At 44.7% G+C, this 24,747-nt stretch overlaps 1 protein-coding gene across 1 annotated transcript in view; it reads right to left on the bottom strand.

Moving 5' to 3' along the window:
* CIT (citron rho-interacting serine/threonine kinase) overlaps positions 1–24,747 on the bottom strand; it is a 168,116-nt gene that overhangs the window by 91,477 nt on the left and 51,892 nt on the right. Inside the window, exon 10 of the mRNA XM_044244172.1 lies at positions 11,227–11,410. Coding sequence (XP_044100107.1) covers positions 11,227–11,410 — 184 coding nt within the window. The remainder of the gene's footprint in view (positions 1–11,226; positions 11,411–24,747) is intronic.

The following is a 24,747-nucleotide window of genomic DNA, read 5'->3' as shown; positions in this document are numbered from 1 at the left end:
TACTTATTTCTCATGTAGTCTCCTAGGTAAGAAAGTCAGAATTCCCATCCTCAAACAAGCAGCAACGTAGGGGAGAGAATTAATGCCACTACCTTTGTCATCAATAATAGTGTCCATTCATTGAGACTTAACTACGCATCAGGCACTATACTTGTTATAACTTTATGAAACTTTATGAATTACAAGTTACGTCACTGAACTCACTCAACAATCCTGTAGGATGGCACTGAAGTTAAGGGAATGGCTTTTTCCTATGGCCTCCACATGCTCCTACCACATTACAATGATGTGGGCACTGGTGTGGGGCAGCAGAACTGGGTTTTGCTTCAAAGTTGGGCTCTGCAACCCAACGGCCATAGGTTCAAATCCCGACTCTGCTCCTTCTCGGCCAGTCAGCCTTGGACAAACCCAAGAGAAGCAACCCAAGAACAGCGCTGCAGAGACCCAGAGGAGCGAGCTTACAGGAGAAAGGGAAATGGATCACTCAAGGGAAGGTAACTTCTATCTGTGACTGGCTGAGGGCAATGCTGGGAGGGCAGCTGAAAGGCTGAGTCCAGCACAGCCCGGGTGCCCAAGAACTTCCATTCAGGTCAGTCCATAGCCACCTCCAGGAACAGCTCAACGCACACACAAGAGCAACTCTTCCTACTTCATTTGGTGGCTCAAGGCGGGGTAATTAAATAGGAAACAGTACAGACTTCAGGGGCCCAAGCTGGTTCATGCTCGGGGCTCGATGAGATGCAGTACAATAAGGATGCTAATAAAAGAACATGCAGCCTGCCCACACTTTGCTTGCCTACTCCTCCCGGCCACATCTCTGATACACAGCCAGTTATACCCATGGAGAGAAAAGGCACTTCTGAGCAGCGGGAACATGCAGCCAGCCGCCCACACACAGCAGTGCTGTCTCTTCGAGCACGAAGCCAAGTTTGGGTTTTCCTCTTTTTTTCCAGCTTCTATTTTCTAGAAAAATTTACTCTGAAATCAACATCTCTTCCTGATATACACATCTGCTTTATAATTACAGGGGCCCAACAAGTATTAATAGAGGTAATGGTATATGACAAACCAAGGCAAGGTCGGGTGCGGTGGGTTCTGCTGCAGCGGAAAGAGTATTTGCTTAAAATGTGTTAGATGTGACCTAAAAATTGCTTTCCATGTAACTTCAACATTTAAGTACAAATGATAAAATGTAGTTTTCCCAGTGTCTATAATAATCCACATGACTCAAAAAAATTCCTTAATAAAGCTACCAAGAGAATGCTTCCTAGCCGAAGAGGAGATAATCCGTACTTCCATCTTCAAGGAAGCCTATGCATTGAATATCTCTGGTCACTGCTATAATAATGAAGATCACGCTTAAGCCACCAAGCCAACCATTTATTCCCTTGGGAAGAGGAACCTGAGACTGCAGAAGATACCACGATCCCAGAGGACACAGATCACAAATCACAGATCTTCTCGAGATAACCAAGAACAGATACTTGAGTCTAAACCCAGGGAATCAAAATTAGCTCAGCTGAGGGCCCTACCTTAATTGTGGCCAACAGCACTAAAAATACATGCAACAGCAAGATGTAATATGGTGCAAAAAATAAAACACTCATCAGCATTCTGTTCCGAAAATATATTGGCTTTTAAGATTGAGCATTCTGAAATTTATGAACTAACTTTATAAGCCCATTTAAAAATATACAAGTGGTGTCCATCATGAACACTTGGAAATATTAAAAATACGGCTCTACTAAACTTTCAGAGTCTAGCTAGCTTTGGGGCACCCTTACCTACCCATCTACACCACTCTCTCCCAAACACACACACAGCAGTGGTCTCCGGCTGAATTAGAGCATTTGCTTGGAACGATTAATATGTAACTCTAGAAGCATTTATTTAAAGTCACATAATTAATGGAAATGTAGCTACTGGTGGGACTTCTCACACAGTCCGCAACTCTAAGCCAGTGCCCCACTATGTGGGTTAATGCCATACTTCCGCCTCCTTCCTGGACAGCCGCAGGGGCCTAACTTATCTCGTTGAGTCCAGTTCTTACTGCCTTTCCATCCACCACACTCAGTCAATGAGAACCACATGTACCACGTCCCCACTCAGAATCCAAACCTGAAGGCCCATCCAAGCTCAAAACCCAGCTCCCCATGCGCCCAGAAGCTCCACCCTCTGGGTTCTGTGCTCACTGGACACCTGCAGGCTAGTCCTGGCCTCGGGGATCTAGGTGGTCATTCCCCACCCCAGGTTCTAATTTCTTTGTAGCCCTCACCATCATCCGCAAATCTCTTATTTATGAACTTATTTATCCTCTATCTCCCCCAACAGAAAGCTAGTTTCTTGAGGGCAGGGATCCTGTCTGTCTTGTTCAGTTATGCCGCAAGGCCTAGAGCAGTATATTTGCGGAGTGACTGAATGGGTGAATGAATGGTATGCCAAATATTTCTGTGCCCCAGGCAGCCTCAGTGAAAGGTCACAGTGGACAAAGGAATCCAAAACAAGAAGTATGCGGAATCAGTGCTGGCACGATAAAGCTTTCTGGCCCTTGCCTGGGAGGTGCCCAGATATACTGGTTCTAGGACAGCAGTGTCATGATGACACACGCACTGTCCCCTCCAGGGGACACTCAAGCACTGGGGGATGGGTGGGAGTACGTGCCACCCGGGTTGGGCATAGTCCATTTCCCCAGCACCATTTCCCCAGAACCCACTGGAACTAGATCCCACCAGAAGCCTCGAGCATGTTTTATGGAAGGAACCGGTTTAGCCAACACATCACGGACTCCATTCAGAGTAAAAAATTGGATGGAGATATTAGGACATCTGTCAGGAACCCCACGTGGAGCCTGATTGTCTCAATGGGCAGAAACCAGCAAGATGTCTTTATAAACTCAAGCAGGGACAAAGGGAGAATTGAAAGCATCCGTCAGCCCATCCTCACCCCAAAACAAGAAGAATATGAAACGACACTCACTCTGCTCCAGGTGCTAATACCACATACTCCTTGTGTTCCCCCCAACAAACCTAGCAGGTAAGCGCTGTAACAACCCTGACTCTATACATGATGGGATTGATGCTGGGAGAAGCTCAATGCCTCATTCACACAGGTGGTGAGCAGCAGAGCCTAGATGGGAACCCACATCTTCGATTCCAAAGCCTGGGCCTCTAAGGAGTGTACCACAGTTTGTGCCCCAAAACAAAGAATACTTATGTCAACTCTAAAGTTAAAAGTTGGAAAAGTTGGCCATTTTCTGCCACATGCAAGGTGCATGAACTTCAAGAAGTAACTCAAGCTTTGGGGCGTCTGGGTGGCTCAGTTGGTTGAGCATCCAATTCTTGATTTCAGCTCAGGTCATGATCTCAGGGTTGTGAGATCAAGCCCTGCATCGGGCTCTGCACTCAGCATGGAGACTGCTTGGGATTGTCTCCCTCCCTCTGCCTCTGCCCTGCCCTGGCTTCTCCCCCAAATAATAAATAAATCTTAAAAAACCCAAGCTTCATGATCAGTTTCCTTATCTGTCAAACAATGGGTGCTTCTGGGTTTAAGCAAGAATGTCAAGCGCTTGAAACAGTGCCATAGTGAATTCTCAGCAGGAGCCACTCTTTCGCCCTTATTATTAGGCGAGCCCATAGGTCCCGCACAATCCAGCCAAGTCACCAGGACAGCACTGTGCTCCTGGAGCCAGGGATGGCTCTAAGTCTTCAATGTGTTACTACCTGCAAGAAATCAGGAAAAGAACTCAGTCTGCCTGAGGCTCAGTGTCCTCCTCTGGAAACAGGGTTAATACCTACTACCACGCAGAGTGATGGCCAGACTGGGAAGACCGAGTGAGACAATGCATGTAAGGCACTCAGCACAGCTCTAGGCACACGAGAAGTGCTCGCTAGAGGACAGCCTCCATTAGCACTTGTGCAGAAGGAACTGGCATAATCCCTGGCCACTTCAGTGTACTTCAATTTGACAAATGTTCTTTGAAGACCTGCCAAGGGCAAAGCACTGTTTCAGGCAAGAGGTGGAAGACATGATGGTCGTCAGTGAGTGTTGAGCAGTGTGCCCAGACACAGGGGAGGAGGAGGAGGTATGAATGAAAAGGAAGGCTGGGGTCTTGGCATACCAGGCTTGAATACCAAGTTCAGGAGCGGCCATTAATTCTGCGCACACTGTGATGCCATTGAAGGTCTGAGTAGGAGAATGACATCATCCAATGTGTGCTTTGGAAGAATTCCACCCTCTGTGGAGAATGGATCAAAGCTGGGAAAACTGGAGACAGGGAAATTGGTTAGGAGACTACTGCACCAGTCCAAGCAAAACTCTATGAGGGGTGGCAATAAGGAACAGAAAGAAAGGCGTAAACCCAAGTGTCATCCTAGAGGTCCAGCTTAGAGAGAGGACCTGGCAAATGATGGGCTGAATGGGGGAAGATGGAAAGCAGCTTCAGATGACTCTGTTTTCTTGTCTAAAAGGGTAGGGAGAGTAGTAGTTTGATGAAACAAGGAAACCAAACTGGCACCTATTGGCTCACTGAGTGAGCTTCAAAGAAGCCTGTCTGTGTTGGAAGGAAACAGAGGACAGGGACATTGAGAAACTGGTAGAACATCCTGGCCACAATGAACACAGGGCACACAGGGAGGAAAGTCAAGAGGAAGTGAGAGTGTAAGTCATATAAGCAAGACCAAGCTAAAAAGGCAATTCCTGGAACCTGAGGAGATGGTACAGCATTTCAAGAATCCAGAACAGAAGACAACAGCCAAAAAGCAGTGAGACTGGCAGGCAGAGAGGTAGGAGGGAAGACTGAGCTTCCACAACGCAGAAGAGAAGCAAGCAGAAAGTTTCAAGACACACGTGGTAAATGATGGTATCACGTGGCAAGGTGGGGATCACTGGCTTTGGAGTTGGGGGGAATCAGTGGCTTCTCAAACAGCAGTTTCCATAAGGTTGGAGAGATTGGAAAAGAGGCACAGAGTGAAGGCTATTCTTTGATGAAGCTGGTCAGAGACAGGAAGGTGACGGAGGTCAGGAGACAAAAGACAAGTAAAACGGAGAGAATGGCGAGAAATTCACTTAGGCGAAGGAAGAGGTGCCAAACTGGCGCAGAGCTTGAGAACACATAACACCACTTAGTCAATTACTGTCTTCTTAAGGGAGCCGAGGCAACCATGCAAATTAGCATGTGTAGGCCAGCAAAAAACGCACTTGACAGATCTTTTGGAGCCTAATCTTCAGGATTGGGCTAGGCTCATTTGGATTAGATTTCCTAAAGGTATCTTTAAGATAAACAAGAAGGCGGCAGAATGGTCCTGCCAGGCCCGCAAGGCAAGCGCGTACAGTCTAAATAGAGAACAGAATAAGGCAAGTAGAACAAGATGTGCTTGACTAAGGGAAAGAAGAAATTGAATGAGAAGAGAGAACCCAACACAACAGACAGAGGCAAAGATCCGATATCTAGTCTGGATGATGGTAAAAATGGAAGAAACACAGAGACCTGGAGGACAGGAACCACGGGCCAGAGCTAGTTACAGTTGTTTGTTTGTTTGTTTGTTTTTTTAACGTATTTAGGAAGTACAGAAGATGCATACACTTGTGTACTATAGCACATTCTGTTACTGTTGCTGACTATTTAAAAACAACAACAACTCAAAAGACAGATAAGGCTTTTTGCAATAGGGATCTGGAAGTAGCAGGGACAGTAACAGAGTTGGACAGGGAAATGAAGACAGTTTTTAAGGGAAGACTTCCCCACCCTTCCAAGTATTTCAGTAAAAGAGAAAAAGTACCGCTTCGAGAATTCAGGCCATCTTCCACTGGAATAAGCCATCCCCAGGATAAATGACAGAAGGCAGCTGGGAGTATAAAACATAGATTTGCATAGACACGGATCATAGAGTCATCAACAAATTGAAAGCTGCAGCCATAAAAATGATTTGGACCAGTTCACCAAATGCTTATTGAACGCTTTGCATATGATCAGCCCGAAGCCTCGGTAGAGAGCAAGGTCAACACAGTTCCCTCAGCTCACCAAGCTTACACTCAAGCAAAAAAATTTCCAGGAGAGAATAACTACTCATGTGTTTATGTGAGCACACACACACCACAGGGAAGAATCTCCAAATGAGAGGAGGCAGAATTTTTTTTTTTTTAAATGCAAGAGCTACATCATCTACCTACTCAAAAAACTTGCAGAGATTGAAAACAAAACTCAGCAATTAGACTGCCTCTCAGCTCTCATTCTACCCTGCCCCAGCCCCACTGCTCATCATTCCCCACAATGGGCCTCCACTTCCAACAAGCATGTTAACCTGGGGACCCCACACAAATTCCCTAGTTTTTCCTGTCGGCAGCATTGATACCTAGCGGCATAGAACGGTGGCTAACAGACTTGAGCTGCCACAGCATCTGGATTCAACTTCTAGCTGAGAGGCTCAGGGCTGCATGATCCTGGGGAAGTTGCTTATCCTCTCCATGTCTCAGTTTCCTTACATGTAAGATGGGAATAATTACACTATCTTCTTTGTGGGTCATTGTGCAATTTAAATGAGTTCATTAGTGTAAAGTGCTTAGAACAGAGCCAAGTACAGTGTTGGTGCCCTGTATGGATGGGCTGTTGTTACCACTTGAACCTACCTGAAATGCTCTCTACATTTCTCTCCCCTCATCCAAATCTACTGTCTTCTAAAAAGCCAAATATTTTACCTCCAATTAGTGTGCAAACACACTCAGTCTCCAACACAGGTATTTACTGATGGTCTACCATGTCCTATGCTCCAAGGGAACCAGGATGAATCAGACCCAGCCCAGCTCTTGAGATCGGAAATGGAAAGACATTCCAGTGAAGATCATCACTGGAGGTGCCTGGGTGGCTCAGTGGGTTAAAGCCTCTGCCTTCGGCTCAGGTCATGATGCCAGGATCCTGGGATCGAGCCCCACATTGGGCTCTCTGCTCAGCAGTGAGCCTGCTTCCCCCGCTCACTCTGCTTGCCTCTCTGCCTACTTGTGATCTCTCTCTGTCAAATAAATAAATTTAAAAATCTTAAAAAAAAAAAGATCATCACTGTAACTTGGCAAGAACGGTGAGTTAACATTACCCATTAAGTGACCCTATCAGGAAGGCTGCCTTCCTCTCCTGACTCCTCAAGCAGTCAGATACCCCATTTGTACCATGATGTTCTTCAGGAAAGTTGTTTGCCCTGTGTCCTCTGGACTGTTTCACACATATATGCTTTAACTTGTTCAATTTGATGGAAAGGCACCATTCTAGAACTGGGCCTTCTAATTCTATCCCCCAATCCACTCCGCCCCCACAGCTGCCTTTTACCTGCAAGTATCTGGCCACTGATTATGAGTTTGTGGTCGGTCAGGATGTTTAAGCTTCTCTAGCAGAAAATTCCTGGGATCTGGGAGGTTTGGTTTCTGCTCTGGCACAACTGGACTACTTAATTACTGCTGAGGTCCTTCCATAGCCTCTCGGTATAAACAGAAGGACACTAGACACATACAGACCAGCAAACTAGCAATAGCAAAAATAATGACAGTGAACATTTACTGAGAATTTTCCATGTCCCAAGTACTAGATCAAGTGCTTTATGGGTTTCATATAATCCTCCCAAAAGCCCTAAGAGAAAGGGATCATTCCCCCCTGTCCTCACTTTGCAGTTGAGGAAATGGGCATGCAAAGGATCGCCAACAGAGCAAGGAAGAGGTACCAAAAACTGGTTCCCTGAAAATCTGGGAAGCAATGGTGGAAGTCATTTTTTTTCCTCCACCGTGTTTAGATGGTTGGCTCCCAAATGAAACTTCCGATCACCCAGAAGGAAAGGAAAGAGCCCTGAGCCAAAAGGAAGAGAGAGCTCCCCTTCCTAAAAAACAGCCTATTCAGACACTGGCATCCCACATATTCCAACCTCATCGAGATCTCTTTTCTCCTCCAAGATTTCCTAGTTCTCCAAAAGCATCAAACCAGCATGTGTAAAACTAACAAAAAATATAAAACCAACTGGTTTTTCCCTTCTAGAGTTTATACTGAACGTTTGCAGAAAGGCATGGTTTCAGCCAGGGCTTAAATGAGACAATAGCTCCAATCTAGGAAGAAGAAGGGACCTAAAGAAATGTACCTCTGCTGACAGGGGAGGGAAGGGAGCTGGGATCCATTTTATTCTTAAACCTTTAACATATTGTAAAATTCAAGCAAACAGAGGCTCAGAGAAACACCCAGGCATCCAGAGCTTGGGGATGTGGCCAGGGTTATTGGCAGTTAAAAAGAAAGAGGCACGAGACAGAAACTCCCTCACTCCAGCACCAGCTTCGCCAGAATCCCACCCCAAAGACAACCAAAACCGGTCTTGTCGAATCTCTCCTGCTCCCTCCAACTCAAGCTGCGAGCAACGCCCACGATACTTCAGATACAGAATGCTGAGATCAAGATTCTTGCTAAGCTTAAAATAATGATGCGCTCCATGGCGGGCTTAAAAACTGTCTGGGGTCCCAAAAAAGGATCCTAAAAAGCAACGAACGATCAAAACAATTAAAATCATTCTCACGACCAGAGCCTCTGTGAAAACTCCCCATTCATTCAGCTCCACCTCTGAACATTTCATTCAGTTCGCTGGTAACAGATCTGGGGTCAATTTCCCCAGCGCAGCACCCAGCATCTGCCACCTCCTCGGCAGTGTGAAGAGTGAGTAACGGCACAGGTAATCCCTGTGTGTAAATAAAAACCTGTGATGCTGAGAGTGGGGAGGGGAGAAGGAGATGTTTGGGAAGATGCAGCAGGTCCCCAGTGGCACCCCCCCGAAAATGCCTCCTCCCACCTCTAAATGAATTTTGTCTATATGTCCGCAGAACTGCAGAGGCTTCTGATTAATTTCACCACTGCCTCTTTTAATGAATTTCTAAATAATGATAATGCCATTGGTCCAGGGTCACCTACATCCAACAGGTGGAGTGGATTTCTACAAGGACGCAGTAGGCTTTTACCCGCAGGGCTGCCCATGGCCGAAGAGCCAAATCCGACAGCAAGATCACATTCAAAGACACGGGATGAAAGAATATCTTTCTGATTCCAACCCCAAACTGCCAGGGCAAAGACATTAAAGTTCCCCAAAAGCAGGAATACTCCAGTCCCATCTTCCAGGTAAGAAATACGTGTTTTTGTTTGTGTGGACTTTTTTTTTCTTTTTTTATGAGAATCTCATTCAGCATTCTGTTGGGGCACGAGCAGACGCTCGTGTTGTGCTCTAGAGATGTATTGTGAACTATCAAAGGTGAAATAGCCTATCTTCAAATACAATGAGCAGTATAAACACAATCTGGGGGAAAGGATCATGAGCAAATTCTATCAACAAATATTTATTGAGTGCCTGGGCCTGAAGACTGAGATGTCCCCCCTGTCAGAGAGCTCCCTTAACTGAGCTTTCTGTGAAGGGCAGATGCAGTTCCAGGCTTCCCGAGTGATAAGCCATTCATCACACACTGCTTCAGATTGATGGCAATGGCTAAGATCCCCCACAGCATTCTGCCTTTGCCCTGAAAATCGAATTCCCTCAAATCCTCCCTAGTTTTTCAGATCAGTAGCACCCCAAGCAAGCTTTCATTCTGAGCCAGCCAGCCCACAGCTAACCAGAACTGGAACTCCCCACACACCTCCCTCCAGTCCAATGTGTGACCTTCAGGGTGCTGCGCATGTCCACGTTAAGTTGCCCACCAACCACGCGTCCTTTAGCGTCGGGCCTCCACTTCTGCCCTGTTCTTCAAATGCCCTACTGGGCCATTTCAAATCCATCTGATGGCACATTCAACAGCTAGTTAGCTCTCTGCCTGCTCTCCTGCCATCCAGACTGTTTTTGGAGTTGCAGAGCAAATAAGCCAGAAAGGCACAGACAATGCTACCAAAATCCAAACCCGGATGTTAAACCCAAAGCCAAGGGGAGAAGGAAAGTAGGACCACCTCAGCATCTTTCAATACAAAAATCTCTCTCCCATTCAGTCGCAGCCCACTACCTTATTTCATCTCAAGTGCCCAGTCCCCCGACGATGGTCTGAAATCTTTTGAGGAACATCGGTGTCAAAATAGCACCCATGGGGAGACACCATCCAAGAACCAACGCATGCCTTCAAATCGATCTCTGAACAGGCACAACAAATCGGGAATAGATGCTGCCAAGGAGAAAATCAAATTCTGCTTGTCTCCTAAGTGGGCAGCAACTAATTACCTAACGTTACCCCCAGAGCCTCCAAGTGAGAAAGCCAGGGCATCAGGGGGATAACACAGCCGGTCCAAGACCTTCCCGGGGAACTCGTGCCTCTGAACGCAGAATGTCACAGGATCACAAAACGAAGCAAGACACAGAGCTCCTATATCCACAGAAGCTACTGCATTTTATAGAAATGCCCAGAGGCTGAAAGCCAGGACCCTCCAGTCCCGGGTGCGGTGTGAATGCGTTTTTCATGAGCTTTTTCAAGAATGGAGAAAAGACCTGTCATGTTGAGAGGTTTATAGAGATGTTTCTACTTCCATTTTCTAGGCTCCTGGTTGGTTTGTTTGTTTTCCCTGTGAAGCCCAGTTTCTGGGAATCAATGGCTCGGCTACATCGCACTCCCTCTCAGTGGCTCTCGGTAACGGGGCTCTCTCTGGCCGCCAGCGCTCCACCAGCTCAGAGCAGCTCAGCTGCCAGATCCCCGATCTCACAGCAGACTTCGAGTGGAGCCGAGCACCATCTATCTGTTAGAGCGCTGACAGAGCCACTTGCAGCTCGGCGAAGCCCGTCAGGAAACCTTTAGCTTATGAGATCTCGTTCAATACAGCCAAGACAGCAACCTCCACCCACCCACCTGCGAGATGGAAACACAGAAGGATAAATAGACGGACGGCTCCTTTGAACCCTGCACATTTCTCCTTCCACCAAGGATCTGCACTGCCAGATATCCCCCACTCTTTCCTCCCCTTGAAAGAACACCAAACACTGAAAAACTAACCCAAAGTACCCAATGGACGATTATGATGCTGGGGACAGGAAGAGGAACGTTAAACACAGCAAAATGAGAATATGAACCATCTACCCCACCAAAGCCCAGACAGGTAAACTGCTTCCCAAATGCAGGTTGATTAATAGCTTCCCTTCACTGCACTGCCCCCCACCACCACCCACCCACCACCACCACCACCACCACCTTTGGGCTCTCTATGCCTCACATCAGTACAGGTCCTTAGAAAGTCAAATCTTCACTTACTCAGATCTACCAAGAATCCCCAGTGCCTTGCTATACGAAAACCCCACAAACGGCAGTTCTTCGCCCGAGAAACCTGAGAGGTTCAGCTGGCACGGAGAGGATGAAACCCACGAATTCTTCTCTGGTTCATCAAAATTGGAGGTGTCATCATCAGACTTGAGGGTGGGAACGAAGGGGGGAGGAGCTGGTTGGAGAAAAACAAGAAGAGAGGGAGAGAAAAATTCAGACGGATTCAACACTGTTGCGGAGAAAATCGTCCTACTCCTTCAGCCTTAGCGATGGCACTGCAGCGCCTGCTTTCAATCTAGCTCACACAGGCAGACCTCGGCTCTTACAGCAACAAGAGATTAACCCCTTCTCTGCCAACATGGCCACCAACTGGCAGACAGGCTGCCTTCCCCGTTGGGGGAAACTGAAGGAGAAACTCAAACAGGTCACTTGATGTTACGAAAGCACTTTGGGGAACTCGTGGGAGCCAGCTGCTCCTTCCTGATATTTCCAGAACACTTCGACAAAGCATCAGGCAGGCTCGTGCCAGAGTGCCAACCAACGCACACCTATGTATTTCCTCCTCTGGACAGCTCCAGATCATTAATATTTAATGTTAGTCACTGAAATAAGATGGTATGTCTGCATTTCATGGATTAAGCGGGATGACAGGAAGGAGCAGGAAAGAGGACCTGGGAGGTATGTAACTCATGTTAGGATAGCACTGCAGTCTGGCTCATTCATAGCCAGAAGAGTGTGCTCAGAGCTCTTACCCACCACTTTTTTTTTTTTTTTAGTTCATTATCCCTCCTCCCCACCTCAATCATGCCGCCCAAATCCACCGCAGTTTAATCAGCATAATGAAACACCAGCCAAATAAAGTTCTTCCCGATGATTTACAGCATCCCAGCGCACTGATGGTGTAAATGCACCGATGGCCGTCTGCGTCCTACCTCGTTAAGGCATGACTCCGGGCTAGGAGCATCTTACATCTTCTCCACTTTCTGCAGACCTACTACACTCTCTCGGTCAGGGAGGAGGACACTGGGCCATCAGTCACCAGGAGGATGCCCATTGTGGTGGGCTCCAGGGAGTGTAGCGGGCCAGAAGCGTTGCCATGGCTGCAGGCTGAGGCGTCCGTCTGTGGCGAGCCGGCCAGTGGAGTTGGCGAGCCAGGCATCACAGCCCCCGCAGTGCAGGCTTCATGCTCCCCACTCGGTGCATGTTCTGGCTTTAACCCCACCTGGCCGCCTGCGTGGCAGGGGCCACTGCTGAGCCAAGTGACAGAGCAGCATGAGTCACTGCCGGAGCTCGCTACAGCGCCCCCTAGGACCACTGTCGCAGCCGGTCACAGTCCAGGCTTCCTTTTTAACTCTTTGTTTTCTGAACTAAGCTGTGCACCAGATAGAAGCAGCAGTCTGGTCTCTGCTTACTGGCTCAAAAGAACCTGGCTGTTTGCAAAGTACCCCGGTGACAACCACATCCAAGTGGCCACACTGGGGAGTGAATGGAGAGGTGAAGGGGTGGTGTGGGGGAGGGGGGATGGAAGGCACAAGGAGGAGGTCTGGCTGCTCCTGGGAGGTACAAAGGAGCATTCACAGAGCTTCAGGTGCACGGAGATGAGGTGAGAGACTAAAAACGAAAAATGCACTACCAGAAATTCATTTAACACCTCCAAGCTCTCAAGAGAATTTAAATCTTCCCTGGTAGGATCAGAATCTACTTTCTTAATACTTTAAAAATTAGCTGATGGAAAGAAAAATTAATTACATTGAATGCTTCAGCCCACATCCCATGTGTACTTCCACCAACATAGCTTCAAATCCAATCTGATTTCAATTACCCAATACTTCCTTCAAGAAAAAAAAATTAATGGAAATTATATTTTATAGGAATCAGAAAGAGAAGTTTTCCATCTCAAAAAACTCAGATAAAGACTGAGAAAATGTATGGAAATTCACAGATGAGATGAATATGGAAGCATTATGACTGACAGCACATTCCTTTGGAATCTGAGTGGGTTCAAATCCCAACTCTACCACTTATCATCAGCTCTGTGACTTCGGGAAAGTCACGTAACCTCTCTGAGCCTCATTTTCAACACAGAGATAACTTCCTCAAAGGGCTGTTGGGAGGTTTGAAAAAAAAAATCTATACAAAGTGCTTAGCATATTCCTTAGCACACAGTAAACACTGTATAAAAATCACCTATTATTGTTATTCCTCACATGAGATCCATGTTTCCGACTGATCCTGCAGTTAGTGAAGACTAGTGAGATACAGCCCAATCTGTGTTGAATATTTTTCTTTCCTGCTCAAAGCATGCACACACTCCTGTGGATGTTTGTATTTATCATATCATCTTCTTTCTAGCAGAAGTTTAATTCTCTTTCCACTATATACTAATTTATCTTTGGAAGACTAAAATAGAATCCCATTTCTGAGTGAGGAGTATGATTAATATAGGGGTAGGAGCCACTCTCTGTGAAAGAATTATGATTTAGAAATTCTGTACTATAAAATAAGATTTCTCTTGAAAACTGCATCATGCTGAAAGCTAGCCCATATGGTCGAGATTAGAAAAAGAGCCAGACAATCTTCAATAGAAGGAAGGAGAAATCAACATGAAATACACCAGCTGGTAACAGGTGAGATAGTCACAGGATGGAACAAAAGCCAGGGATATAAACCTCTAGACAAGTAGTCAGTTGAGTACAACAGGAAAGTCTGAAAAGAAGGGCTTATGGGAGCACCTGAGTGGCTCAGTCAGTTAAGTGTCTGATTCAATCGACTCAGGCCCTGATTTCAGGGTTATGAGATTGAGCCCCGCATTGGGTTCCACACTCACTCAGAAGTCTGCTTAAGAGTCTCTCCCTCAGCCCATCTCCCTGCTCACAATCTCTCTCTTTCTCTCTGAAATAAATCAAGCTTTACCCCCCCCCAAAAAAAACGACTTATATGGGCCATATTTGTGCAGAAAAAGAGCCATAGCCTCAAGCCAAAAAGAAATGGGCAAACTGGAAACTCTCTACCACTAGAAAATGACAAGGATGCTCACATTTGGCCAGGACCCTTTAGTGGGATAGAAACAGCCAGAGATTAAGACTATAATCCCAGCTAGCATGTCTGCATTTATAGTATCCTGTATAGGGTAGGAACTACAAAACAAGAAATCAACATCAATACTGGCCCAGGATCACTGAGCCTTAGGGCCCTGGCAGACACAAAAGGAAAACATCTTGTGGAAGCATTTTCACAATCCAGGACACACAGGACAGACAAAGCAACACACACACACACACACACACACACACACACAAACACACAGTCCCTACTAGAAATCAGTTCACCAAAAAAAAAAAAAAGCAAAAACCAGGAACTATACATAACGAAGAAAAAGAAACCACCCAAACTACACGGAGGACCATCATCATATAAAAGAAATGGGGAAATGAGCCTTCCAAAAACTGCAGATAAGGGGCACCTGGTTGGCTCAGTGGGTTAATCCTCTGCCTTCGGCTCAGGTCATGATCTCAGGGTCCTGGGATCGAGCCCCGAATCAGGCTCTCTGCTCAGGGGAGCCTGCTTCCCTGCCTCTCTCTCTGCCTGCCTCTCTGCCTACTGTGACTTCTCTCTCTGTCAAATAAATAAATAATATCTTTAAAAACAAAAACAAAAATCTGCAGATAAAAGAACAATCTAAAATGGGCCATAAAATAATTTGATTTAGTATCAAGGTAAATGAGTAGAAACTCTAATAAAAGAATAGAATACTCTGGGAAAAGGACCACATACATTTAAAAGGAACCAGACAGAACTTTAAAAATGAAAAGTATTGTTACTGAATTTGAAGTTTAAAACTCAATGGGTACATTAAATAGAATATTAGACACAGCCAAAGAGAAAATTAGTGAAGCGGCAGTTAGATATGAAGAAATCACATAGAACCATATTTCTCAAAGTGTGATCTGTAGACTGGCAGCATCAGCATCACCTGGGAGTTGGTTAGAAATACAGAATCTCTGGGGCACCTGAATGGCTCAGTGGGTTAAGCATCTGCCTTCAGCTCAGGTCATGATCTCAGGGTCCTGGGATCGAGCCCAGCTTTGGGCTCCCTGCTCAGTAGGGAGTCTGCTTCTCCCTCTCTCTCTGCCCCTCTCCCCACCTGTGCTCGCTCTCAAATAAATACAATTCAAAAAAAAAAAAAAGAAGAAGAAGAAAGAAATACAGAAATCTGGCTCTGTCCCCCATCCACTGAATCAGAACCTGTGTTAAAATGAGATGTGCAGTTGGAGAAGTGCTCATATGGAATGCAGCATAGAGACAAAGAGACCAGACATGAGAGGTCAGGAAACAAAGAATTAGAAGGTTCAATACATATCTTAACAGGTGCACCAGAGAGAGTAAACTAGCTTAAAATCTGGATGTCATATTTTGTTTGAAAGGACCATGTGAAACTTAGTCAAATCCAAGACTATGAAGTATGTGGCCACATCTATCTTTGGGGGCTAATTCTCCTCCTTCTTATAACTTATGGAAAATATTCCTTTTCTGACCCTCACAAAATGTAATTTTTCTGGGGCAGCTTGGATGGCCCGCCCAGTCAGCTGAGCATCCGACTCTCAGTTTCGGCTCAGGTCATGATCTCACAACGTGGATTGAGCTCTGAGTCGGGCTCTGCACTCAGTGTGGAGTCTGCTTCAAATTCTCCTTCCATTGCCCTCCTGCTCAATCTCTCTTTCTCTCTCAAATAAATAAAATCTTTTAAAAAAACGTAATTTTTCTTCTTTACAAAAGGTATTAATAAGTCGTTGGATTTCAGTCTATGTTGATGGAGATACACGATATACCTGGGAACATAGCACAGTGCCAAGCACACTGTAGGCACACAATAAATATTTGCTGAACAGATGTGTAGAAAATGACTCTTGAAAAGAGAGCACCTAGCATAATAAAGGCCACGAAGAAACTGCTCAATGTTTGAGTTAAATGAAGAGGCTTTAAAAGTGGAGATTGTTCTGTCTGAAAAATATGTTAATGAGTGCCTTTATTAATATTTTCTGATACAGTATTATGAAATCATCTCACCCCCTATACCCACCACGTTCAATAATGACAAATCAGAAGTCATATATTAAGATCTACCCGTTCATTGGCAAAAACCATTAAGAAAAACAAGATAATTTTTTAAAAAATTAGAAGAAGAAAGAAAAACAAGAAAATCTTTTCCTATGTATTTTTAAAAAATAAATCAGCCTGTGCTTGAGGTCACATTAGGGCACATTCCCCGTAGTGGCAAGGGCTATGCAAGCAAGTTCTGGAGTGTTTCCTGCCCCCTCCTCCCCCCCGCCATCCCCAATCATAAGATAGATGGCAGAACAAGGTTTTCGGAAACAAAGAGCTATTTTAGGAGCTTTAGTTAATCTCTCTCCTATAAATTCTATCTTTTCTTTAATTCTGACATTCATTAGAAGATTTTGGGGGGAAAAACACAGTGCCTTCAAATTAAAAAAACAAAACAAAACAACGGCAAAAAAACAAGGAAAGGAGAACCAACTGGATTTGTCCTCTTGGCCCTACTTATCTCTGACATGTTCCACTGACATGTTCCATTTACCCCATCCCACTCTTAATTTTTCAGCATACCACACAAACATCAATATTACAAACATAAAAGATTTTCTTATTTTGGTATAGTGTTTATCGCCCGCCTTACCCACTGGAACACGAAGTCCGTGAGGGGGAAGATGATGCCGTGTTCACCATTACACCCCTAACACCTGGCTGTCCTTAGTCAATGTTTAGTATCTATTCTGTTAAAGGAATGAATGAATAACAAAAACCTTGGATGTGTGATAATTTCTTAAACCTAATGGGCTATTTCGTGCAATGTGCCACTTTAGGAGACCTAGAGTACCCGATTTAGTCATGAGGAATTGGCACATTAAAACACAAATACGACAACAAAAAGCTGAGCCTAGATATAGCTCATAAAACCCCTATGATTTTTAATCATCACTGTGAGTGAGTTACAGACACTGGTGCTGAGTCGCGTGTGGCAGAAACGCAAGATGAATAAAAGCCAACACAGTGTCATAAAGGACAAAGGCACATAAATAAATATTGTGTAATGATATAATGAATCAGGACCGTGCCTGGAACACAGTGGGCATCCGATATTAAATCAAAAACATTTTTGGCTTCATTCTGTCTACCATGATGTCCTGTACCTTAAAAAAAAAAAAAATTACTTAATTAATCCAATGTCATGTTCAAACGTAAAAGGAAGACAGCCAGAAAAGTAGCCATCCTCCAGTTCCTTAAACTCTGAAGCAACCAATGTGATCGCACTTATCCATGATACAAAGGTAGGACTGCAAAGTAGGTGAAGAGGAGGCTATTTACGTCGTCTAGAGGTCAAGGTGTGGGTGTGAAAAGCAGAGATACATAAATGGAATGCCAGTAAGTCCTGCCGAAGAGGACACGGTGAGTTTTGTGTGTTCCTGTGGGAAAGTGTCACAGAGGTGACTGAATGTCAAGAGTTGGATAAAAGGTATCTTGGCCGGCTGGAGTGGGGAAGAGTACCACTTTAGGAAAGCCACAGAGCAACAGCCTGAGAGAGCCGTGGGTAATGAGGCTGGGAAGGAAGTGAAAGAGAAATCTTGGCCGGATCTTGAAGTGGGGGATCCCTGGATTGAATTGATGGAAGGAATTATTAAGAGTTTTAGAGCCCTGGGTTGGTGTCAGTGCTGGAGACTGATACCACGGCTGCCGGAGCGATGGTTGGAAGAAGTCAATGCTAGAGACCTCTAAAAAACAGGTCTACGATAGTCAATGCAACAAATTCTACAGTAAGGAAGCGATAATGGAAACAGAGAGGATGGGGATCAACAGGAGGCAGGCTATGGAAAGAAGGGGAAAATTGTGACAACTGACACAAGAGCAGAGCTTTTAGGAACATCAGTGACCAGCTCTTAGGATGGTAATAGCTCCAAGAGAAAGAGGTTGCAATTGTAGAAAGAGCAAAAGATCCAGGATCAGAGAGATCCTGGGAATGAACCAATAGAATAGGTTAGGGGATAGGCAAATACAGATAGTTACTAAATATACGTAAATAATCCAGGCCATTGGAACTGATTCTATTCCCCAGAGCCTCAGGCAAGTTCTTTACTTTCTCCCTCTGGGTAGGAATTGATCAGGTATAGCTCCTCCAAACAACACGTTGTGTAAGAAATACAAAAAGAAGAAAAACTAGACCCAGTTTCTTTTCTTTTCTTTTTAAGATTTTGTTTATTTAGGGGCGCCTGGGTGGCTCAGTGGGTTAAGCCGCTGCCTTCAGCTCGGGTCATGATCTCAGGGTCCTGGGATCGAGCCCCGCATCGGGCTCTCTGCTCAGCAGGGGGCCTGCTTACCTCTCTCTCTCTGCCTGCCTCTCTGTCTACTTGTGATCTCTCTCTGTCAAATAAATAAATAAAATCTTAAAAAAAAAAAAAAAGATTTTGTTTATTTATTTGGCAGAGAGGCAGGCAGAGAGAGAGAGGAAGGGAAGCAGGCCCGCAGAGAGCCCGACGCAGGGCTCGATTCCAGGACCCTGGAATCACAACCTGAGCCGAAGGCAGAGGCTTTAACCCACTGAGCCACCCAGGCGCCCTAGATCCAGTTTCTGATCGACTTAAGTAAATAATATATTCCCCCATGCCTTTGCTTCCCAAAAGAGTCATAAAGAGCCTTTAAGGTGATGCTGATTTGGCCAGTGATCAATTTTTACAATGGTGTCTTCAAAGGAGATGAATAAGGAAGTTAACATCACTCAAGTGTGCTTTAATCAATCAATCTCAAGGACACTAGGGTCTGGCTGCCAATGGCTAAAAGCAGGTACCTTCCCTCTCTGGTGGCAGATTTGAGATCTCAGCGGAGTTGTGCGCTCTGTCTGAATCTCGCCATTCTCAAAAGCCATGTTCCTCCTACCAGGCGGCTTGGCATCAAGTCTTAGGCAAATGACTGACATTTTCACGCTGATTTCTACTTTGAGATGTGCTTTCTCTCAGTTCTGCCTCGTACTTGAACCAGACTTCTAGTAGTATAGCTTTACTTTGTCTGCCCCCCTCCCTCCGGGTCTGGGTCCTCAGCAAAGCTGCAAAACACCTACAAGAGCTGGAAACACTCCGAAGAGAGAATCCTTTCCAACCACAACTAGTCATGACCAGGTTAGGTCTGGATCTACCCAGTGTGGGACCCAGGTGGAGGCCCCCTGAACATACTTAAACAACAGTGAAGAAGCTAGTTCCTCAGCATCCATTCCCTAGGACCAGTCTGCTCCTTCCCCCTTGAATTACCTCCACCCAAGAACACATCACATTACACTCGTTCTTTGCTGCCTCAGGAACGTTGTAGCATCCTTTTCTCCAACATTTTCAAATGTATTTTTAAATATTATAAAATATTAAATATTAAAATATTCCACACGCACAAAAGTAGTGAGGTAGCAAAATGAACTCCCACACACCCCTGCCCCAGCTTCAACAACAAGCAACTCCCATCCCATTCCAATCCATTCCTGCCTTGTTCGCGTGTTGGTTGATTATTAAAAGCAGACCCCAGCGCTCATATCGTTTCACCCATAACTACTGCAAGAGATAACTGTAAGCAGCATTTCTCAGCTGTGGCACCAGGGACATGTGGGAGGGGAGAGTGCTCTGCTGTAGGGGGCTGTCATGGGTCTTGCGGGTCATTTAGCAGTATCACTGAACTCTCCCCAACAGATGCCAACAATACCTCAAGTCATGACAACCAAAAATGTCTCCAGACATTGCTAAATGTCCCATGAGGGGGTTCAAAATCATCACCAGTTGAGAACCAATGCTCTAACAGATAAGATCTTCCAAAACACTGTTACCACAATACCTTCATCACATCCAACAATATTAATAATAACTCCATAACATTATCTAACACCGTATTTGTGTTTGATTTCTCCAGTGGTCCCCAGAATGTCTCTTTACAGTTGCTTTCATCTCAATCAGGATCTAACTAAGGTTTACAAGCTGATTTGGTTGGTGTGTCTCTTAATTTGTGACAATGATTTTCTTTTATAGTCATTTATTGGGGGGCACCTGGGTGGCTCAGTGGGTTAAGCCTGTGCCTTCAGCTCTGGTCATGATCTCAGGGACCTGGGATCAAGCCCCACATCAGGCTCCCTGCTCTGCGGGAAGCCTGCTTCTCCCTCTCCCGCTTCTCCCTCTCCTGCTTCTCCTGCTTGTATTCCCTCTCTCACTCTCTCTCTCTCTGTGTCAAAATAAAATCTTTAAAAAAAAAAGTGTTTTTTTTTTAAAAAGTCATTTATTGACCTAAGAAACTGGATCACATGTCTGTAGAATTTCCCACATTCTGAACTTGGGTGAGTGAGTGTATTCTCGTGACATCATTTAACGTTTCTCTGTCCCCCATGCTTCCTATTAACTAACCAGCAGTTCAGCGAGGGCGTTCCTTACATTCATATTCCGTTCTTATGGCAAGAATACTTCCCAGTATTCTGGATGTGTTGTCTCCTTAATGCATGACATGTCTGCTTGTCTCCCATCCTGTGATGTTCAGAATGATCCATGGGTTCCAATGACATCAGCCTGATCCCTCCACCATAAAGTTCTCCCATCTTTCACTTAAAGGTTTACAACCATTGATGAGCATTGCCATGGGCCATTATTTCATGAAGGGCTGCAAAATGGTGGTTTTCTCATTTCGCCATTTCTTCTACATTTATTAGTACATCAACAATTTGGTTACCCTGAAATACAGTTCAAATAGAAAGGCAAAACAAACGCTTGGTTCTTTCCCTATATTTAGCAACATTCAGAGTAATGACCTGGGGGCCCTTAGAACCGCCAGAAATGACTGGTGAGATTTCTTTTTGAGTTATCATTAAGAACTCACAAGTTGTTAGACATTTGTTGTTTTTCAAGCCACTGCGGTCTTTTTGGTGTTCATACTGTCCCATCTCAGACAACAAGAAGCCCCTCTATACTAGATATTTTTTCCAGAAAAGTCAAATCAGAATCTATTTTTAGCTTTTGGAACTACCTTCCAGTTTACAGGGGCCAAAAGAACAAGCACCACCAACATCCCCTACTGAGGAAGTGAAGAGACAAAAGTGGGGGTATTCTGTAAGCCAATGACTGTACTTCCCCATCAAGCCGATGGCACAGAAAAAAAAAAATATACATGTAGATGTGTGCATATATATGTTTGTGTGTGTGTACACACATATATTTTTAATTTAAAAAATTTAACCTTATCTCCATTGCCAACTATAATCCAAGCTTTGAGTGACTTTGAATCCAACTACTAGGGGTATTGGCAAGATGCGGAGGAACTGGATCACTCATTCATTGTTGGTGAAAATATAAAATGGTACAACCACCCTGAGAAAGTTTGGCAATCTCTCAAAAAGGGAAGCATACCCCTATCACACCATCCAGCCATTCCACTCCAAGGTACTTACCCAAGAGAAAGGAATGCGTATAAATGTTCATAGAAGCTTTATTTCAAATAACCAAAAACTGGAAACAACCCAGACATCTATCAACAGAGGACTGGACAAACTGTGGTATAGCCATACAACGAACTACTACTTAGCAGTAAAAAGGAACGGACGAGGACACATGCCACAACATGGGAAGAATCTCACATTGATTACGCTGAATGAGAGCTGGGCAAAATAAGTACCCCTTGCATGACTTAATTTATATAAAGTTTAGAAAATACAACCTAAACTACAGTGACAAAAGGCCGATCAGTCATTGCCTGGGAACAAAGGAAGGAATGGGGAAGGGTATTGGGAAAGGGCTTCAAAGGGGCATGAAGAAACTTCTGGGGATGATGGACATGTCCATGCTCTTAAGTGTCATGATGCTTCACGGGTGTATACAATTATCAACACTTAAACTGTGAACTTAAAATACATGTGCTCATTATACATCTATTATTCCTCAATAAAGCTCTTTCCAACCATTGGGAAGTGCAAATATTTTGTCTCCCTCCTTCCCTGGTCTGCAGAGCCTCCAGTCAGGCTCCTTTGCCCCATGATGTGAAAGCACTGACCAAACACACCAAGCCTCACCCATCTGCTCACTCCTCCCCCAAGAAGAAGGAGTTAATGTGACTCATCAGAGCTGGATATCACTGGGCTAGGTTTTTTTTTTTTTTTTTAAAGATTTTTATTTATTTATTTGATAGACAGAGATCACAAGTAGGCAGAGAGGCAGGCAGAGAGAGACAGGGAAGCAGGCTCCCCGCTGAGCAGAGAGCCCGATGCGGGGCTCGATCCCAGGACCCTGGGATCATGACCTGAGCTGAAGGCAGAGGCTTAAACCACTGAGCCCCCCAGGCGCCCCCCAGGCTATGTTTTATTGGAAGGCAGGTTACTGTGCCTGGAAAGCAAAGATCCAAGCTTAACACTTCCTGTTTCACCACCTATGTCCAGACTTGGCAGGCTAACTGATCGCTTTCATCCTTCTTTTTTTTCCTTCCTCTGTCCCACCGTGACAAAGCGGCTCTGCCCATGAGGGAAGACCCTCCGTTCTTCTCTGGGAGGATGGGTAAATGTCCTGGAGCCCCGCATCAAGGGTTATTGAGTACTTGCTTCACCAGGAATAAAGCAAATATTTTCATCCACATCTGGTTATCAGTTCCTTGTGTGTATCCTTTGTTTGTCAGAAGTCTGAAGGACAGGAAGAGTCGGCCTTACACCCCAAACTACCAATGCTGTACAATGAATCTTTTTCTTTCCATCACCAGGGAGCAACAGAGTTGGTCACATTTATTTTCTCTGAAGTGAGACACTGGAAATTGTTTCCAGCCCTTGGTTGTGAACCACCTGGACCTCCTGTTCTTTGTCCTTTGGCTTCTTAATCTCTTTCGACTCCTGCCAGCCACCTTCTTAGTCCTATCTAGCTTCACACTCAGAAAAAGAGCATAAATGCAATTGCCACACTTCATAGAACTGACTGGAAAGTTGGGTCCTGAATATAGTTCCAGATGTTTAATATAATTCTGAATCTTTAGCCAAATCATTTCCCATGTTTGCTTGGTTATAAAAGGTTTTGGGGCAAGTGGGAATTTAAGGGTCAAGGGCTCCAATTTATGGGCTTTCTAGAAAAACCTTTTCCCCACCTTCCCCCAGGAAAGGCATTAATTTATCTCATCTAGAACTGATTTTACTAAACTAAAATTTAGCATCGCACTGTCGGCTTACACTAAGAGGCACTATAGGAAGCAGTCATAGAGGAAGTGCAAAAAGGTGGCTCAGTCAGTTGAGCATCTGACTGCTGACCAGTACAGAATCAGTACAATCAGTACGATTACCCCAGGTCATGATCTCAGAGTTGTGGGATCGAGACCCATGTCAGGCTCCACGCTCAGAGGGGAGTTTGCTTGAGATTCTCCCCCTCTCCCTTTCCCTACCCCCAACAAAGCTCTCTCTAAAATAAATAAATCAATAAAAAAAAAAAAAAAAAGGCGGCAGCAGCACTCATATGGAAATCTCCAGAATACATATGGGAGGAATGAGGTCCACAGTATCACAAGGAGGTCTCATTTAAGGGGAACCCAGTGATGAAATTCCTCAGGGTTTGGTATCCAGAAAATCAAGTCTTTTCTGAGCAAACCATTCTGGATTTTTTTTTTTTTCTCATGGGACTGAGGCTCTCCTACAGTTGACCCTTGAACAACATGGGTTTGAACTGCGGAGCTCTACTTACACATGATTTTTTTCAATAATTCAGCACAGTACCACAAATGTACTTTCCCTTCTTAATGATGTTCTTAATAATATTTTCTTTTCTCTATTTTACTTTATTGTAAGAATACAGTATGTAATACATGTAGCATGCAACATATGTTACTGTTTACATCATCAGTAAAGCTCCTAGTCAATAGTAGGCTATTAGAAACTTTGGGGGAGTCAAAGTTATGCACAGATTTTTGACCATGCAGGGGTCAGCGCCCCTAACCCCCATGTTGTTCAAGGGTCATCTGTCACTGTTCCTATTTTCCTTTTCACTTTGGCCACTAGGAGGCTAAGAGTCCCAAAACTGTCCTTGTCCAGCAACACAACTGGCATTTCTTTGTTTTTACCTTTAACCCTGACTTGTATTTCTTTACTGGGATACCCTCTTCAACCAGATTCCTACACTTATTTATTTTTATCCTTTTGATATTGCAATTATCTCTAAAATAAGCCGTCTCAATTTATCTTGGAATAAAATGAAATACTGCATATTTTTAACATCTCTGGATGTAGCTGCTAAATGCAGACTAGAGCAGGGAAATCCCATAATCCTAATTTATAAGCATTTAGCTCTTCATAGGCTGTTTTCTCCTATCAATAACTTACTTTCTAAAAACAGAACAATCCCCCAAGAGATACATATATATACTCGCCTGTATAGCCCTGTAAGCCTGTGAGAACTACTGACTACATGTCTTCATTATTCCTTGTTTATGTTGGAGCAGAGGGGTGCCCACATGCTCCTGGGC

The sequence above is a fragment of the Neovison vison genome, chromosome 3 (genome assembly GCF_020171115.1).
Source record: "Neovison vison isolate M4711 chromosome 3, ASM_NN_V1, whole genome shotgun sequence".
Lineage (NCBI taxonomy): Eukaryota > Metazoa > Chordata > Mammalia > Carnivora > Mustelidae > Neogale > Neogale vison.
Note: the sequence above shows the minus strand (reverse complement) of the source record. Positions and strands in the feature narration are given on the sequence as shown.